Genomic DNA, 18,793 nt, shown 5'->3' with positions numbered 1-18,793 from the left:
AAATTTGGAGGTGGAAAGAGACCTTTTCCTTTGAATGTTGATGGAGCAGTGCTAGTCCAGAGCTCTGCACTATGACCAACTAATCATCAACGTTACAAGCTTGAAAATAGTTCACATTATCGAACATGCCAAAGGATTTTCGTCACTAAGCATTTGACAGGGGTAAATATAATCAACTGTATTCTGAGGAGGATATTGATATCGAATTTCCACTACTTCTGGGCAGATCTTGTTTTTGATCTTGCTCTTGTTATCATACTTGCCCTTGTCTCTGTCCTTGCCTTTCTCCTTGTCCTTGCATCGTCCAATTTCTTCTTCTTGCTTCACGAACTCAGCATGTTTGCCCAGTTGTTTCTTGATGTATGCCATGAGCTTTGGTGGATCAACTATTCCCCTCACAGTCACCATTGAAGTCTCCATGTTTGCTTCTACATTTAGAACGCCTAACAATGTCCCAAGAGGTCAGATATAATACGGTTTGGATTGAGAAACTACATAAATTCAAGATCAATCAAGAAGTTCCAAGATAACTCAACTTAAACCTCCTCAACTTGAATCATTCCTGTTAGAACATTACTACATTATATGTACACTCCCCCATAGATCTAAAGTGAACTGTAGAGAGAGAGGGAACAGAAATAGGTCATACCTTTCAATCCTTCCAAGCAGTTCTTGATGTCAGTTTCACAACCTTGACAATGCATCAACATTTTGAGCACCAGAACTTTCACCGGAGGCGGAGCCTAAATTCAAAGTAGCAGGATCAAGTAAACGAGACATGACATGAGATAAAAAAAGGAAACAATTGAGAGTATAAACAGAACTAGGAGGTAAACCAGTCGGTATTTAGTTATAATCACATACCACTTGTATAATTTCTGGCTCCTTTCTCTCTTTGCATTGTGGTATTAGTTTGGGAGATATAAGTTCGGCATTTCTGCTATACTTCTTTTGCACTCTCTCCAAAACCTTCAATGGATCAGCCCTTTTGCCTTTTACTACCACTCTGTTGTTTGGGTAATCAACCTCAACCTCTTCAACACCTAATGAATCAGTTTAATGAAAAAGAGAGTAGTTATATATGAATGCGGTTCACATATCACAATTAAGATTTGGTTGAGTATAAGAACTCTTTACCTTCAAAATATCTCAAGCAACTAAAAACCTTACTTTTGCATCCTTCACAATGCATTAAAACTTTCAACACAATTTCTGTGCTGGAGTCGCAATTCTTCTCTGCCATGTTATGGATTTGGAACAGTACTTTGGGAAGAGGGGAGTTGAGATATGAACATAGGAATACAGGGCATGTGAAGTTATATATCTCTGTTCTTAGAAACAGTTTCCTAGAAAATGACTTGTGGTTACCATCTTGCAATTAAATATCTTGATTACATGACTATTGGCATACCATTTCGCCAAATAGAGAAGATCAAATTTGGCATATAAGCTAACGGAGTAAAGAATAAATCTCCAAGTAAAGGTGTGGAGCATTTAATTACTGCAATGCTGGTCCTCACAACTTATTTCTAATTCAGTTTTAGATAAAATATCATAAAGCTGAGTTAGGATTTATGAGATAGTCAAAAGTCTGGAAAACATTGGTGTTAGAACTTGAAAGGATTGTTAACTGCAGTCCTTTTTAAAGAAACAAACAGGTTTATACAATCCCATTGATGGACATTTAGTGAGTCCATGATTATAGTCCTGGTAAATGTATTTGCAATATCCTGCAATGTGTTCTGCCTTCTCTTCAAACAATTTATCACATCATCCGTATAAAAAAAAAAAACTACAACAAAGCTTAACTAAATTCTATAGAAGCACATTATCATCTTCTGATATGATACAATCTGGATTAGCGTATAAAGATGGAACTGAAACTGTAGCTATAAGCGGCAGCTTTTGAAATACTGAACAGATTGTTGTGAACAGAAAATAGCATAATGATTCTGCTCAGAGTGAAAAAGCAACAGCAGATAATCGGATTACCTTTTTATTCATTGTTTTGTACAAACACGTTTTTTTTTCCCTTTTTTGAGAAGATTGTACAAACAAGCATAGGAACATATAGTGCTATAACAACCTTAAATTGGGTGCCTGATTACATCAGATGCATTTAACCGCCACTGATTGGAGGTATAATGGCCAACTCGTCTTTGTCTTTAACAAGTGCCGACTCAGTTGTATACTCTTCGTTAAGAGCAAGCACCATGCACCCACGGATCTCTTCCAAGCTTGGAAAAATGGAAATGAGCTTATTCAAACAATCATTGGCTGTACTACCTGATGATACCTCCAATGGCATCTCAGTGAAGCCAGTAAGGTCCCGAGCCCTGGCAAAAAACAAAACCTTCATCTTAACAGAAAAATTAGTATCCCCCTTATTCGTAAGATCCATAGTTACAGACTCAATCTCTTCTTGCTTGAAATCCATTGCAGAATACCCTGCCTCATGAATTATTTGTTCTAAAACATGTACCCTGCAATGATAACATCTTCATTGTTATAAGATATGGAAGAGCCTTTATAATAAAATCATACAGGATGCAAAGCAAATGACAACTTTTTTGTAAACGGCAATTGCTTATTACTTGCTGCAATTGTAGATTAAATTATGAGCCAATGCTAATACCAGTTTTGGGAACCTTTCAGATTTGACCCAACAAAAGTCCAGCATTTCAAGGTTAGATATAGTATAAAGGCTGAGCGTTGGAACTAAATTCATCAACAAGATTAACCATATTTTAAACTCTGGAGCAAGAAAATCATTCTTGGCTTTTGGAAGACTTATTTCTTCCAGTGAATGTAACTTGTCTCATCCAGAATGCATAGTTAAAAATGCCTTAGACACCAACAGAAACAAAAGCTGGAATTTTCCTACAACTGAAAACTCAATAGCAGGCTACCAATGTAGCTCAATTACCTCAGGATTTTCTATACATTATATTCCAAACTATTCCACAAAACTATGTGAGAATTACCAACTAGCAGCAAGCTTCCAATTCCTACATCAAAAAGTTCATCTTTTACTTCCAATTACAACAAAAGGGAGGAGCTATCATGCATAAAAGGCAAAGGTAATTTCTTTGCCATATTAATAGTCTTGTTCTAGCAATTTTCATGCATTGTAAAAACTAAAAAGTAAGAACCCCAAATCAGACCAAGAACCTGAGGGAACTTTTTTCCAGCTTGTCTAACCTCCCTATACCTATTCTAAAAAGATACTGCTAAATATTGCAGGCCTCTAACTTGACTTAAGTGGGCAAATGAACCAGCCTTTGTCCTAGTCCTCAGTTGAAAATCAAACCCAAAGAAGAGCGTACAACCAATCAATTACAACAGAAAATGAAACAAGCTTCCACTCATTTGTTCCTCAATCCCAAGACTAACAAATTTTTAACACAATCAAATCGTTAAACACAATTCTTGACCTCAACTCATACTCTAAAGTCTAAACTGTACTCTCATCAGTCTCATGCCTAGTAGCAACATAAATCACAACTTTTTTGTAAGTGGCAAGTGCTTATTATTTGCTGCAATTGTAAATTAAACCATGATCCTATAACAACAACATTTATGGAACTTTCCATATTTGACCCAACCCTCCCTAAACCTATTCTGAACTAATGCTGCTATACATTACGAAATGCAGGCCTCTACCTTGCAACAAACCAACCTTTGTCCTAGTCATTTTCATCTGACGAAACCCAAAGAAGCGCGAACAACCAATCAGTTACAGCGGAAAGAGAAAACAAGCTTTAACTCATTTGTTCTTCAAATTGAAGACTAACAAATTGTAAAACACAATTCTTGACCTCAACTCATACTCTCATGCCAAGTAGCAACATATATCGAAACCCATCTAGAGATACCACCTGGACAACCTTATTACAACAGAGCTTGCAAATCCAAAAACTTAATAAATAAATAAAGATCAAATTTTCTCTCTCTATCAACACTCACAAGTCATAAACCTTGCTAATGTCAAATTCGAATGAATCAAAAGTCGCCAAGTATGATTCATATAATCCTTTCTACAGATGAAGCATTCCAAGAACCACTTTTGATCATACAAAAGTCAACAATCCTACAAGTCAAAGGTACCAACAACTCATTTGAACTACGAAAATCATCAAAATCCCAGAGAGATAATAACCCACCAGCATATCCTACAACACTGAGGGAGAGGACTTATCCGTCAATAAGAGAAAAGACAATCACATTTTAGGGAAAAGATACAAGCTTTTACCTTTCACCACTATTTCTAAAGCTTCTCAGAGAAAAACTTGAGGAGCCGAGCTTCTGGGTGGATTGACATCCTTCTTCCAACTTAAATAAGAATATTATCGAGTCCACCGTATGCCCCTGTGCTTAAATGCACTAGATCATTACCCTGGTGAATTATCCTTTTCGTCTTCAAAAAAAGCCCGTTGGATTAGCATAACGGTCAGGATTGAACGAGCACATGATTATACCGTGGGCTGAAACGCATTTGGCACCCAAATTTTGCAGTACACACAGTCCCAGCCTTCAATGGAAGATTGAGCTCGATAGAGAGACAGCTGGGTCTTCCTGATTGGGAGTTTAGAGAAAGCTTTCTTCATCACTGATCTGGTGAGTCTCCATTTTCATTGATTGATATTGATATTTGGGGGTTTTAGTTTTAGGGTTCTACTACATCGATTTGGGTAGATGAATGTGTGTACTATAAATCTGATGAGCTTATAATTAACTAATCACCATGTTGTAGAAAATGATGATTTTTGTGTCTTAACTCTGCTTTACTAGTAATATTTGTTGTTGGTGTTTTATTTAGGTTTGGGGGTCTAGAAGTAAGCTTTAAAGCTCTTTTATTTACAATGTTTGAGTACTTGGTCTGATTGTATTTATAATTTGGACAAAGTTTGTTGCTTTTTTTGATAAACAATGGTGTTGTTGTAGATTGGTTTGTGATAGCTTTTATTTGCTTGTGTTGGTATTTGTCAGTATTGTTATAGGTGTGGTGTAGCCATGAGCAATGATGAGAATTGTGTTGGTGTTGGGTCGGGGGAAGATGATTATTTCGACATGGAGACAGAAGGAACTGATATCACGGAAGAGACGTATGAGGCAGATGGCCCTTTTGAGTACAATGGGAAGAGTTTTCGTGAGTTGACGATCAAGGACTTTGATGGGACTTATTTCAAATCTGTTGAGGATGCCGAAAAGTTCTATGAGATTTATTCTTCTGCACTTGGGTTCCGGATAAGGAAATATAGGCGTGAAAAGGATTTGTCTGGCATTATCAAGAGAAGAAATTGGGTGTGTACCAAAGAAGGTCAAAGGAAAGACAGAAAGGATGAAGACAGGTCTCGTCCGCCCAAGTCCAGCAACAGAGAGAAATGCAAGGCTGCATTTGGGGTCAAGTATTCCAAGGAACTTGATGCTTATTATGTGAAAAGTTTTATTACCCAGCACAGTCACGAGTTATCAAAGTCTAACATGGTGCAATCGCTTCTTTCTCATTGTGTTGGCAAGAAAGTGGATTTGGCACATGCAGTCATAATGCCCAAAGCCAAAGACATGACCCGAACCTCTGCTGCACATGAGAATCACTCATCACGTAGAAATGAGTGTGGGGGTTCAACTACAGAATTGGATATGGCACGCTCAGTTGCATTATGCACAGCCAGAGAGTCAATCGAAACCCCTGCAGCATATGTGTATCACCTGTCAGGTGGAAATGAGCTTGTGGATTTAACTATAGTTTCGAATCTGGAGCAGGGAGTTGCAATGCGCAAAGGTTCAGTCAACTCTGCTGCAGCATCTCAGAATATGGTTGAACCAGCAGGTGGACATGCGTTTGTGGGTTTACCTAATAGAACAGATTGGGTGCAGACAGCGGCTATGCACAACCTCTACCACATATGAGTATATAGTTCATCCAGCAGGTGGATATGAATTTGTGCATTTAATGAACTGGGAGTTGTATAATAGGATGGACATAGAACGCCAAGAAGCTTTGTTAAATAGTGACACACAAGTGGCAATTGCCTTTATGAATGCAAGGGCTGCAGAGGAACTTGATTTCTTTTGCAAGTTCTGCGTGGATGAGCAAGGCAGGCTTGGAAACTTGTTTTGGAGAGACTCATATTCATTGTTCGACTACACTAGGTTTGGGGACGTATTGATATTTGACTGTACATTCAAGACAAACATTTACCAGAGGCCCCTAGCTGTGTTTGTTGGTGCAAATAACCATCGGGGTACTGTTTTATTTGGATCTGCAATACTGGTTGATGATACCCTTGATACCTACAAGTGGGCTCTGCGGACGTTTTTGGGTGCGATGAAGGGCAAGAAACCAATTTCTGTTTTGACCAACGGGGATGACAAAATACAAAATGCCGTAGTTGAAGTTTTTCCCAAGGCCCGACAACGTCTATGTTCGTGGCACATCGAGAAGAAGTTAGCTACAATCATTAAGGACCCTGATGTTGTGAGAGCTGTTACTCAATTTATTTACAATGCTATACCACCAGATGAGTGGGAACTGGGATGGAAGTCTATGGTAGAGACCTACAGGCTTCAAGACAATACGTGGATTAATATGATGTACCACAGGCGCAAGAGATGGGCAGAAACATTTTTTAAAGGCCATTTTTTTGGCCGAATGAGTAGCATGCAACGCTGCCAGGGGATCCATAAGAATCTGGAGACTGCAGTAAGTAAGTATGACAGGTTTTGTGAATATATATCCCGGATGGACAAGGCCCTCAGGAAAATGAGAAACATTGTCTGCGTCGATGATTTTAAATGCGTCGATGATTTTAAATGCGAGAACTCCAAGCCAGTCATTATTACTCACATGCGATCTTTGGAGCAGCAGATAGCTGACATCTTCACTCATGACATCTACTTCCTGATAATACACCAAATAGATTGGGAGAGAAAATACATAATCACCAAGTCTGAGCCATATGCAGGAGGGGACGGTAAAGTGTTTCACCTGACCCAATATGACTTGCCGCACAGAAGTTGGACTGTTAATTACCACCATAATATAAGCAAAGTGTGGTTCTTGTGTTCATGCAAACTATTTCAGTCAGACGGAATCCCTTGTGCTCATATTTTTTCTGTAATGAAAGCGGAGCTGATATTGAAGTTACCCGAGTCCTTGATTCTGAAGCGATGGACATTGGATGTAGGGAAGCCAGTGAATTTGCATAACTTGTCTGACAGGAATTTGCAAATGGTAAGGTATGCATCCTTGGCTTCTGAAATCAAAAGTATCTGCTTCCCAGCATCTATGAGTGAAGAAGCAACCAAGAAGTTGAAAGGTGAAATTGCCAAGCTGGCCCGTGAGCACACGGAGAGCCAAACACACAGTGGATTGCAGAATTTGATACATCGTCACCAACTTCACGTTGGTTCAGATGCCCACAGCTTTACCAGATGTTCAGTTGGCATCAATGCCGAACAGTACGCTCGTAGTCTTCCCCCTGGTGAATTCAGAACCAATTTCTTTTGAAGGAGAGTGCCTATATGCTTGCCCTTGTTTTCAGAAGTCTTCAGAACTTACTGAGGGGAGCAACACAATGATAGGTTGGGTGCGTGAGCAGACTGTAGTATTTTGCGTCTTCCAGTTTGGGTAACACCCTTCCCTTTCTTGACTGTTACAGGCCTCCTATCTTCATCCACAATCATCATCCCAATCTTGGTGCTTTCCACCTAATGTTTACCTACCAGCCTTTTTCATGTCCGACAATTGTGAGCCTTTCCGACGCATAAAGGACAAACCTCTTCAGCTTCTAGAATTGTTTTATGAATGTCATGATTTCACACAATATCCTGATTTTGACGGCATACCACCTATCTATACTGATATTGAATTTGTCCATCTCGGAGCTCATAAATGTATGCCTTGTTTTGAACGAATTTTTCCCTGATTATCAACATCAAGGTAGAAAAAAAGGTATTTTTCTTCTCGTAACATGTGAAGGTGAGGTTATTACTGCTGTGAAGGACTCCAAATCCACCATAGAGATCCCAGCCATTCTCTCGGGTCCCACCGGTCTCGATGCCATTCCAGGCAGATGCATAAATCAGATTATACCATGACCACGGAGTATACCTAACTGGTGCATTTCTACTTGAGCAATCTGTAAATTTTGTTTATTAGTACTACTTACCACTGTTTTCTTACTAATCTATTATTTAATTCCTAATAGTTTCATGCTCATCATTTATTGGCATGTTCATCTTCAGTATAAACTTTACCAAATAGGATCTACAATGTTGGTTTCTTTGTGTGTCAACATTTACTGGAAATTGCAAATTGGAGCGAGTTCAACCAACTTAGGTTGTTTGAAGATGGCAAATGTGTATATATATTATATTAGTATTGTAGGCATGCAAATGTAATGCACTTCTTTGCTCTAAGCGAGTTCAGGCTACCTGAATTGCGAATGTGATTGTAAATCAGATCTGCATTTGATGGGCTTAGGTTGTTTTTGTTGGGGACTGGTACCTCAAAAGCTTATTATGTGGGAGTACCTCAATTCCTCAAAAGCTTGGTTATGGTTTGGGCGTGGTACCTAAAAACCTGGTGTTGAACGTTGTTAGGTGCAAAGATTTTGATAATCTGTTACAGTTTGTAATGATTAACTAGTACAGTTTGTAATGAAACAATAACTATACATTGGACTTCGTTTTCTTCTTGCTACTTAATCTTTATGTTTTCTCATTGGTGTCACAAAAAGTGCTATATTGTTACTTAATATCTTGTCTCGGATTTTAGTTGGGTTCCCAAAGCTTTCATTTTGTAAATTGTGTACCAATATATATATAATGGTCGTAAATGTAAAGCCTTTCACCCCTTTCGTAGTTGTTGCCTGCTCAAATGATTGAAGTAACCCAAAATGCGGTCTTCACTTTGCCTTTATTGCAATTCTTAATTGTCTGCATCAGATAAATATGATTGACAAAAGTTGACTGATGGAAGAAATTTGCTTTAACTATGGAAACCTCCACGTAATTTGCAAGAAAAATGTTATATTATGCTAATTAGTATTGAAGGTGAATGAATTTATTTGTTTACTAGGTCTATTTTGTGAAAGTTGATGAACTATTCATTCCTTTCGTTATGATTATGATTAGTTTAATGTGGATTGTGATTTATCTTGTTTTTATGTACAGGAAAATACCATGAAGAGAACTTCTGCAGAGGATGATAATCAGGAAGTATGAAGATCTTGTTTGGGATGTCATGAGTTGTTTTTGGTGCCCGGCGAACATTCAGGGGTTTGACTCTTAGGCCAAGTTACAGTACCAATATTGTGTAAAATATGTTGTGTTGAGCTTTATTATGGGAATTACTTCCGGTAGGAGTGACCTTGGGGATTGGGAAGGGATAATAACATATGAATGGAGGTCAGTTTATTAATATTTAGTATATGATAATACTACGGTATTTGATCAGTAGATGAAATACTTTGCAGTTAGATCTATTATATGTTCAGTGTTTCGCTTATGCAGGCAGTCTCTTGTCTTCAGAAGATTGATATACTTTAGTGATACTGCTGGTGGTGTTTTTGCATTCGTCTAATGCTAATGCATTCGTCTAATGCTAATGCATTCGTCAGTCGTCACTAAAAAACGCACACCGCATGAAATCTGTGAGTACATTTACGTCATCTTACTAGAAATACTCTGTATTGCTATCCAGTAATTTGTTCCATTTCTCCATATAGATGAAAGAAGTAAGGACATAAATATTCAAGGACAGTGTCTTACTATGAAAGTAAGAGACTTTCTGCACCGACAGAATGTTGAAGCAGTGGATAGTTCAGAGTTCTGCACTACCATCCTCAATATTACAAGCTTGAAGAAGATTAGCTTACGTTATGGACATGCCAACAGATTTCCGTCGGTAAAAGTTCATATGAGCGAAACTGAATATTGAGGGCGGGATTGAAACCTAGTTTCCAATACTTCTGAAGTTCTGTGCAGATCTTCTGGTCATTATTATTATTTTTACTGCTGCCAAAGGAAGCCAAGGTTCAACATCCCCTGAGCAACTCGAAGACGCTCTCCCATCTTTTTAATACCTCTCTTCAACTAAAACCAGTTCTAAAACGTCACTTCGTTACACATTTGAACTCTCTTTAGATCTTCCACTGATCAGCCCTTTTCTCTTTCAAAACGACTGTGTTGTTTTAGGGCCTGACAATCGAGCATTTTCCTACCATAGACTTTTTTTTTTCAGTTTGTTAATACTTCGTTAAATATTATATACGTAGAGACCACTGTGTATATACATTATGAAGTCATCCAATTTTAACCATTCAAATACACACCGTGTACTTAAGATACTCTGGCAGAAAATATGATCGTAGAATTCACATTATTCGGAAAAGACTATTTTTTCAGTCACCTTATAATTCTCAAGCACAGCGTGTGCCCGTGTGCGTCAATGTAGCAGATCTGTGCCCTGGTTGGTTGCTCCTTTTCGTCTTCAAAACGAGGCAGTTGGATTGGTACAACGGACAGGATCGAAGGAGCACAACATAAGACTCTACCGAACGCAGTTCGCACCCAAGTTCCAGAACACACCGAGAGAAGCTCTGTCCCTGTCTTCGATGGAGATTGAGCTCGCTACTGGTCCATAGAAAGACAGTTGGGTTTTCCTGATTGGGCGTTTGGTTGGATATGTGAGCAAGCACACTTCATCCATCATCGGTGAGTCTTCATTTCTGTTTATAGGTACTGAGATTTGGGGGTTTAGGGTTTACTCCATTGATTAAGGCATCATAGGTAGGCTATAAATTTCCTGAGATTATATCTCACTTCATTTCCAATCACCATGTGTTGTAGAAAATGAATAGCTTTAACTCTTTAGTCTGCTTCATTAATAACCACAGTAAATAATGTTCTTGGTCTAGGCATATGCTCTGGAGCTATTTCACTTACAGTTCTGTAGTTTATAGTTTGAGTATAGATGTGAAAAGGTTTATAATTTGGTTTAAAGTTTGATGCTTGTATGATCTGTACAGTGTTGTTATTGTGGAATGGTTTGTGATAATTTTGTTTTGTTTTGTTTTTTGCTTTTATTGATATATGGAGTGTGTTATAGGTTAATGTAGCGATGAGTAATGATGGGATTTCGTTGATGTTGAGTCCGTAGAAGAAGATGATATCAACATGGAGACAGAAGGAATTGAACTCGACGAAGAAACAGATGGACCATGTGGCCCTTTTGAGTACAATGGTAAAAGTTTTCGGGAGCTCACGATCAAGGATTTTGATGGGACTTATTTCAAATCTGTTGAGGATGCTGAAAGGTTCTATGAAATTTATTCTTCTGCACTTGGCTTCCGGATAAGGAAATGTAAGTGTGATAAGGACCTGTCGGCCAAATTGTGAGAAGAATGTGGGTTTGTTCCAAAGAAGGTGAAAGGAAAATCAGAAAGGATGAAGTAAGGGCGCCTTCGAGCAAAACTCGTCCGCCCAGGTCCAGCACAAGAGAGAAATGTATGGCTGCGTTTTGTGTGAAGTAATGTGCGTTTTGTGTGGGTTTACTACTAAGCACAGCCACGAGTTACCAGGGTCTAACAAGGTGGACTCACTTCTTTCTCATTGTGTTAGCAAGAAATCGGATTCAGTTGCAATGCCCAAAGCCAAAGACACGATCCGAACCTCTGCGGCACTTGAGAATCACCCATCAGGTGAAAATGAGTGTGGGCGTTCAACTACAGAACTGCATTTGCGGCAATCAGTTGCATCATGTTCAGCCAGAGAGTCAATCGAAAACCCTGCTGCATATTTGCATCACCCATCGGGTGGAAATGAGCTTATGGATTTAACCACAGTATCGGATTTGGAGCAGGGAGTTGCACTGCGCAATGGTTCAGTCAACTCTGCTGCTGCATCTCAGAATATGGTTGAATCAGCAGGTGGACATGCGTGTGTGAATTTAACTAATAGACCAGATTGGGTGCAGACAGCGGCAATGCACAAAGACACGATCACAGCCTCTACTGCATATGAGTATATAGCTCATCCAGCAGGTGGTTATGAGTTTGTGCATTTAATGAACAGGGAGTTGTATAATACGATGGACATAGAGTGCCGAGAAGCTTTGTTAAATGGTGACGCACAAGCGGCAATTGGCATTATGAATACAAGGGCTGCAGAGGATCCTGAATTCTTTTGCAGATTCTGCGTGGATGAGCAAGGCAGGCCTGGAAACTTGTTTTGGAGAGACTCATGTTCACTGTCAGACTACAGTAAGTTTGGGGATGTATTGATATTTGACTGTACATTGAAGACAGACATTTACCAGAGGCCCCTGGCTGTGTTTGTCGGTGCAAATAACCATCGAGGCACTGTATTATTTGGATATGCAATACTGGTTGATGATATCCTTGATACCTACAAGTGGGCTCTGCGGACATTTTTGGACGCGATGAAGGATAAAAGACCAATTTCTATTTTGAACAACGGGGATGACAAAATACAAAATGCTGTAGTTGAAGTTTTTCCCAAGGCCCGACAACGTATATGTTCGTGGCACATTGAGAAGAACTTGGCTACTATTATTAAGGACCCAGACGTGGTGAAAGCTTTTACTCAATTTTTATACAATGCTATACCACCGGATGAGTGGGAATTGGGATGGAAGTCTATGGTAGAGACCTACGGTCTTCAAGACAATTCATGGATTAATATGATGTACCACAGGCGCAAGAGATGGGCAGAAACATTTTTTAAAGGTCATTTTTGTGGTGGAATGAGAAGCATGTAACGGTGCCAGGGAATCCATAAGAATCTGGAAACCGTAGTAGGTAAGTATAACAGGTTCTATATTCCCCGGATGGACAAGGCCCTGAGGAAAATGAGAAATATTGTCAGTGTTGATGACTTTAATTGCGAGAACTCAAAGCCGGTCCTTATTACTCACATGCGATCTTTGGAGCAGCAAATAGCTGACATCTTCACTCATGACATCTACCTGCTGATAATGCACCAGATAGATTGGGAGAGGAAATACATAATCACCAAGTCTGAGCCATATGTAGGAGGGGACGGTAAAGTGTTTCACCTGACCCAATATGACTTGCCGCACAGAAGTTGGACTGTTAATTACCACCATAATATAAGCAAAGTGTGGTTCTTGTGTTCATGTAAACTATTTCAGTCAGACAGAATCCCTTGTGCCCATATATTTTGTGTAATGAAAGCTGAGCTGATATTGAAGTTACCCGAGTCCTTGATTCTGAAGCGATGGACATTGGATGTGGGGAAGCCAGTGAACTTGCATAACTTGTCTGACAGGAATTTGCAAATGGCAAGGTATGCATCCTTGGCTTCCGAAATCAAAAGTATTTGCTTCCCAGCATCAATGAGTGAAGAAACAACCAAGAAGATGAAAGGTGAAATTGCCAAGCTGGCCCATGGTCACACGGAGAGCCAAACCCACAGTGAATTGCAGAATTTGATACATCGTCATCAACTTCATGTTGGATCAGATGCCCACAGCTTTACTGGTTTTTCGGTTGGCATCAATACCAAATATTACGCTCGCAGTCTTCCTCCTGGTGAATTCAGAACCTACTTCTTTTGAATTAGAGTGCATTATATGCAGCCCTTGTTGCCATTTTATGCAGCCTTTGCAGCTTTTGTATTCTCTCATATGCTACGGCCCTCATATGTAACAGTATTCTGTGGCATAGTACTATAAGTTGTTTGATTAAATCCAAGTGCCAAAGGGTTTCAAGTGATCGATTTTGTTGATTGAAATGGGAATATTACCCAATGACGTTACGTTTATATCAGTAATTTCAGCTTGTGCTTGCAGAGGAGCTGTTGATGAAGGCATGTACATTCATGGACTTGCACTGAAATTGTGTGCGCTGTGGGAACCAAAGCTTGTTGATTCTTTGATAAATCTGTATGGAAAGTTGGCTTATTTTGTTTGAAGTTTTTCAATAGTTGAGACTATGGCGATACAGAATGTGTCATGGAATTTAATTATTGCAATTCATGCTCAAAATGGAGCAGCAGCAGAGAGTTTGAATTTTTTTAATCTCATGAGAAGGGCTGGAGTTTATCCTGATGATGGTACTGTGGTGTCTTTGCTTCAAGTTTGTGAGAGTTTAGGTTTAGGGAAACTAGCAGATGGCGTCCATGGAGTAATCATCAAGTGTGGTCTGAGTGGAAATATCAGACTGCAACTGGAGTTCTAGATTTGTATACGAAGTTGGGGAGATTAGATTATTCACTCAAGGTTTTCAAGGAGGTCATTGATCCAGATAAAGTAGCTTGGACGGCAATGCTTTCATGTGATGCTGCGCATGGGTACAGAAGAGAAGCAATGGAAATCTTGAAAACATTGTTAGGGAAGGTGTCGAGCCTGATCAGTGATCACGTCACCTTCACTCACTTGTTAAGTGCTTGTAGCCATTCAGGACTCATAAAGGAAGGAATTACTTCAACAAAATGTCTGAAGTCTATGGAATTGATCACTATTCATGCATGGTTGATCTTCTCGGTCGGTCTGGGCTTCTGAATGATGCTTATGAGCTGATTAAACGGATGCCAATGGATCCAAACTATGGTGTATGGGGGCTCTCTACGATGCTTGTAGGGTATAAGGTAACAATGTAACACTGAGCTTGGGAAGGAAGTTGCAGAGAGGTTTTTTGCTTTAGAGCCATCTGATCCAGAAACTATATCGTGCTATCCAGTATTTACTACGCAGCTGGTTTGTGGAGGGATGTTTCACAGGTGAAAAGCTTTGATGAAGGAAAAAGGTAGCTGGTTTGTGGATGCAGTTTTATTAGATATGCAAATAAAATCATCGCTTTGTTGTGGCGGATCAGTCTCATCCTGTTTCAGTGATTGGAAAGATTTGGAAGGCTGGATTTGTATCCAAAACAGAATTTATTGTACAAAATGTTTAAGAGGCAGTGAACAAGGATATGCTCAGTAAGCACAGTGAAAAATTAGCCATTGCATTTGTGCTTTGGTGATTAATGCTGGCATGTCAATAATCATTACCAAGAACCTGCCAATATGTGGCGACTTCCATAGCACTGCAAAGTTCGTATCATTGATTGAGAAGCGAACTGACATAATTAGATATTCTAAGCGCTTCCATCATTTTACTAGTGGTATATGCACTTGTGGAGATTATTGGTAATCCTTTGTACCATAATAGTGCTGTTTGGCACAAGTCTTGTTCTCGATCTCTCAGCCTACTTGCTGTTATGTACTACTTCGTTTTAGGAGCCCTTCTAATGAGAGTAGGAATGACAATATTACCTATCGGGTAGGGTATTCATGGGTATTCGACTCTAATGGGGCTGTGTAATGGGTAAAAACGGAGAACAGATATGGAGATCCCTTATATTCGAAATATGGAATCGGGTAACGGGCGGGGATTATATTTTGATCCTCATTCCCATCCTCATCCCCACACAATAAGAATAAAATATATATTATATATGTTTTAATATTAATTAATTAATATTTATGTAAATAAAAACTTTTTATAGTTATTATTGTATTTTGAACTAGACTTGTATTTGTTTAAGTTTGATTAATGTAAAAAAAAACTAATTTCATCATGATATTTAGTTTTCATTTTAGATTTTTACGTTTTTTCTATACTTCATATGATTTTTTATATAATATAATAAAATATCATTAACGGGTATTGTGGCGGGTATGAGAAACAGATCCCCAGCGGGTATGAGGACGGAGAATACTCATTTACTTTCTAACGGGGATTGGAGCGGGTATGGGGACGTAATTGAAATTGAATATGAGTATGGTATTTCGATCTTCTGACCCTACCATGCCCATTCTCATCCCTAAATGAGGATTAGTTGAAGACTTTTATTTATGATTAAAAATTTTCATTTTTAGATCACATTTTAACATCTCATCCGTTCAATTTATAGGTCTATATGAGTAGATTATTGCTACAAAATTTCAGTCAAATTGATAATTATTAAGGTATCAAATTAATGGATAAACCAAATTTATCAAACATGAACCGTTTAACTTCATAATTGGTAAATCACACTTATAAATGTCTTCACGATTCTCAATTTGGTTAAACATTTGTATAAATGATCTACTCATAAATATAGGTAAATTGAACAGCTAAGATGAAAATATAAATTAAAAAAGTGGAATAATCCGAAAATTCCTTAACTAGTCTTCAACTCAAGAGTTCTCATTAGAAGCTAGGGTCTTCGCTTCTCTTATATGGTGGTGCAATTATTAGTTTTCCATGGCACGTCAAAGCCAAAAATCAAATACTAGAAGATGATGGTAAAAGCGGATTTCATTTGCTGGTAACTTATGCATTGTTTCGCTTATCCCAGGAAGACATCGTATCCTAAATAAATAGGGGAGCAACTCTTGCAGAAAAATCTCTTGCTAATATGTACGTTCACCATAGCAGGAAAGTTTTGGTGCCTTTTATCATTCTACAAACATAAGCACCACAGAACAAAGATACAGAAAGATGCATTACTTTTAGCATACTTCCAATTATTGAACATCCTTTTATCTTTTGTCCAGGTTCTGCTTCCTCGTCGTGCAGAACTCAGGAATTTGGTAATGCAACCAATGATCCTAGCTATGGTTCTCATGAGTGCCGAGTCTCAGGTACTACTAGTTACTACACCTACGCAATTGGTATTGAATAGGTATTGCAAACTAGAGTATTCATTGTTGTTACAAATTCAATTTTGAGCCTTGTTACTTATCTCTCTCTCTCTCTCTGAGTGGCTTTAGCATCATGATTATTAGTTATTTAACAGGAATAAGTGAATTGAATGTTTTAGAACTTTTTGAAGGATAAACAAGATTTCGTGATATCTACGTTGCCACTTGCCACCTCTCGACTCTTGTTCCTATCCTGAGCGCAGCTGTGGGTGACACATTATTGCTGTTTTTGAACTTTTGAAGCATGCAGGTTTCATAATCAACAAGACAACATTGTAAGCGAATTTCATTTGCTGGGAAATTATGCCTTGTTTCACTTATCCCTGCTGGAAGACATCGTATGTTAAATGGATAGTGTAGCAACTCTTAGATGGAAAAAAAATCATGTTAAAATGTACGTTCACTATAACAGGACATAGAAGATACATAAGGATACATTACTTTTGCCTTCTGCTAAAGATCGAAGTAAAACGATCCTAACTTGTCATTCCATGCTCTCTTATTTCCGCTAAGCTTCGTGTGCTTTTATTTTCCAACTGCAAGCCTAATAATACTAAGTTAGCGTGACAATGTGGTATGATGTTGTTCTGACTTGCTACTAGGCTTTCTTACATGCAGCCAGTGGAGAACCACAAAGACAATCGTTCCCCAAAAACGCCGAAGCAGGAAACTTGGTGGTCGGAAGTTGTCCGCACAGATGATTATAGCTGACGTTCAGTCTGTCAAGCCCAGCCACTGCCTTAGGCACCTTCCCGAAAACCAAATTCCTCGACACGTCCAAGTGCTTAAACGTCTCCACAATCCTCAAGCTCTCCAGATTAAACTTCAACTTGTTTCCTGAAGCCCAAAAACCCACCAAGAAGTCAGTCTTGTTCAGCAATCCAATCGGACTGCCCGTAATCTGGTTCCCAGACAAATCAATGTAGTCATAGTAATAGGTCTGCGCAGGCTTCCAGTTGTCCAGCTTCAACTTGATCCCGCAATTTGCGAGCTTGAGAGAGTAAATGATCGGCGAGGAAGTAACCCATGTCGGAATGTCATTCAAATGGAAACTGTTGTAAGACAAATCAAGCGACTCAATGCCTTTCACATTCAACTGCGGGAATGGATCGACCAGTTGATTATGAGAAAGATCGAGATTGAAGATCTTGGTCAAATTGGCAAGTGCCTTAGGTACAGTGCCTGTTAACTTATTGTGACCGAGATCAAGTGTGTCAAGGGCCTTGAAGTTTCCTAGGAACGCCGGGATTTGACCGGTCAAGGCATTGTGACCCAGCTCAAGGAAACCCAACTTTGGCTCCAAAGAGGAGATTGAAGCTGGGATTTTCCCGGTAAATTCATTGCTGGAAAGACTGAGAATCCGGAGCTCCGGAAAAGAGGCGAAGATGTCGGGTATGGGACCCGACAACCCGTTTCGCTCGAGAGTGAGATAAGTGAGCTTGTTGAGGTTCTTGATGCCAGTGGGGATTGACCCGGTTAAAAGGTTGCCGCCGAGTTTGAGCTGACCCAGCTGAGTTAGCTTTGAGATTGAGCTCGGGATCGGACCGGTGAACCGGTTGAAGTAAAAACTGAGTGCCTCGAGCTGGGTCAAGTTGCCGACAGAAGCAGGTATCCGACCGGAGAGCTTGCTGTTTTCGATGTAGACGTACTTGAGATTGGGGAGCTTGAAGAGGAAAGTGGGGAAAGAACCGGTGAGGTTTCTGAGCTGCTGGAGATAGATGCCGTTGAGGAAAGTGAGCTTTGAGAGGGAGGGAGAGATTTTACCGGATAAGTAGGAGGTGGGCTTGTCGGGTTGGCCGGAGAGGGAGAGCATTGTGACGCGGTTGTTGTCGCAGCTGACGCCGGACCAGGTGCAGCAGTCGGTGCCTTTCTTCCATGAGGCGAGCATGTTGGAGGGGTCGGATGTGATGGCTGACTTGAAGGCGAGGAGGCCGGCTTCATCGTCGACGTGGCAGGCGGCGGAGGTGGGGGTGAGGGAGCGGAGAGTGAGAAAGAGGAAGAAGAGGAGGGAGGAGAGGTGGTGGTGCTTCATGGTGTGTTTGAGTTTGTGAGATTGTGGTTGAGATTCTGT

At 39.6% G+C, this 18,793-nt stretch overlaps 5 protein-coding genes and 1 pseudogene across 6 annotated transcripts; 3 read left to right on the top strand and 3 right to left on the bottom strand.

Moving 5' to 3' along the window:
* Window positions 1-111: 111 nt before the first annotated feature.
* On the bottom strand, window positions 112-1,243 carry LOC126784917 (heavy metal-associated isoprenylated plant protein 8). Its single transcript, XM_050510466.1, has 4 exons — window positions 1,138-1,243; window positions 865-1,043; window positions 650-743; window positions 112-443 (listed from the first exon to the last, which is right to left on the bottom strand). Exons 1-4 carry the CDS (start codon window positions 1,241-1,243, stop codon window positions 112-114), a joined length of 711 nt encoding a protein of 236 aa, XP_050366423.1.
* A 722-nt stretch (window positions 1,244-1,965) lies between these two features.
* Window positions 1,966-4,320, bottom strand: LOC126783671 (molybdopterin synthase sulfur carrier subunit). Of its 2 annotated transcripts, none has more exons than XM_050509178.1 (2): window positions 4,253-4,320; window positions 1,966-2,483 (listed from the first exon to the last, which is right to left on the bottom strand). In XM_050509178.1, exon 2 carries the CDS (start codon window positions 2,435-2,437, stop codon window positions 2,120-2,122), a length of 318 nt encoding a protein of 105 aa, XP_050365135.1. In that variant the 5' UTR covers window positions 2,438-2,483; window positions 4,253-4,320; the 3' UTR covers window positions 1,966-2,119. The 2 variants fall into 2 exon arrangements, with proteins under 2 accessions (XP_050365135.1, XP_050365137.1); XM_050509180.1 differs by lacking the exon at window positions 4,253-4,320 and adding an exon at window positions 2,927-3,803.
* A 188-nt stretch (window positions 4,321-4,508) lies between these two features.
* Window positions 4,509-6,643, top strand: LOC126783338 (putative protein FAR1-RELATED SEQUENCE 10). The gene is made up of 2 exons (XM_050508791.1): window positions 4,509-4,617; window positions 4,990-6,643. The coding sequence occupies exon 2, from the start codon at window positions 5,014-5,016 to the stop codon at window positions 5,911-5,913; it is 900 nt and encodes a 299-aa protein (XP_050364748.1). The 5' UTR covers window positions 4,509-4,617; window positions 4,990-5,013; the 3' UTR covers window positions 5,914-6,643.
* On the top strand, window positions 5,981-7,513 carry LOC126782175 (protein FAR1-RELATED SEQUENCE 5-like). Its single transcript, XM_050507365.1, has one exon. The coding sequence runs from the start codon at window positions 5,981-5,983 to the stop codon at window positions 7,511-7,513; it is 1,533 nt and encodes a 510-aa protein (XP_050363322.1).
* Window positions 7,514-13,781: 6,268 nt separating this feature from the next.
* On the top strand, window positions 13,782-15,184 carry LOC126783337 (pentatricopeptide repeat-containing protein At5g40410, mitochondrial-like; annotated as a pseudogene).
* A 1,962-nt stretch (window positions 15,185-17,146) lies between these two features.
* LOC126782858 (DNA damage-repair/toleration protein DRT100-like) lies at window positions 17,147-18,775 on the bottom strand. The gene has a single exon (XM_050508187.1). The coding sequence runs from the start codon at window positions 18,752-18,754 to the stop codon at window positions 17,321-17,323; it is 1,434 nt and encodes a 477-aa protein (XP_050364144.1). The 5' UTR covers window positions 18,755-18,775; the 3' UTR covers window positions 17,147-17,320.
* Between the last annotated feature and the right edge of the window lie 18 nt (window positions 18,776-18,793).

Source organism: Argentina anserina, chromosome 2 (assembly GCF_933775445.1).
Source record: "Argentina anserina chromosome 2, drPotAnse1.1, whole genome shotgun sequence".
NCBI lineage: Eukaryota > Viridiplantae > Streptophyta > Magnoliopsida > Rosales > Rosaceae > Argentina > Argentina anserina.
The sequence above is the reverse complement of the archived record's forward strand: the minus strand, read 5'-3'. Positions and strand labels throughout refer to the sequence as shown.

Bases quoted from the DNA above. Each gene is read 5' to 3' on its own strand.
- LOC126782858 (XM_050508187.1), bottom strand. From the start codon at position 18,754: ATGAAGCACCACCACCTCTCCTCCCTCCTCTTCTTCCTCTTTCTCACT.
- LOC126782175 (XM_050507365.1), top strand. From the start codon at position 5,981: ATGGACATAGAACGCCAAGAAGCTTTGTTAAATAGTGACACACAAGTG.
- LOC126783671 (XM_050509178.1), bottom strand. From the start codon at position 2,437: ATGGATTTCAAGCAAGAAGAGATTGAGTCTGTAACTATGGATCTTACG.
- LOC126784917 (XM_050510466.1), bottom strand. From the start codon at position 1,243: ATGGCAGAGAAGAATTGCGACTCCAGCACAGAAATTGTGTTGAAAGTT. The intron at 744-864 runs GTATGTGATTAT...CTTTGAATTTAG, and splicing joins AGCCAGAAATTATACAAGTG to GCTCCGCCTCCGGTGAAAGT. The intron at 444-649 runs GTATGACCTATT...GGACATTGTTAG, and splicing joins CTGCTTGGAAGGATTGAAAG to GCGTTCTAAATGTAGAAGCA.
- LOC126783338 (XM_050508791.1), top strand. From the start codon at position 5,014: ATGAGCAATGATGAGAATTGTGTTGGTGTTGGGTCGGGGGAAGATGAT.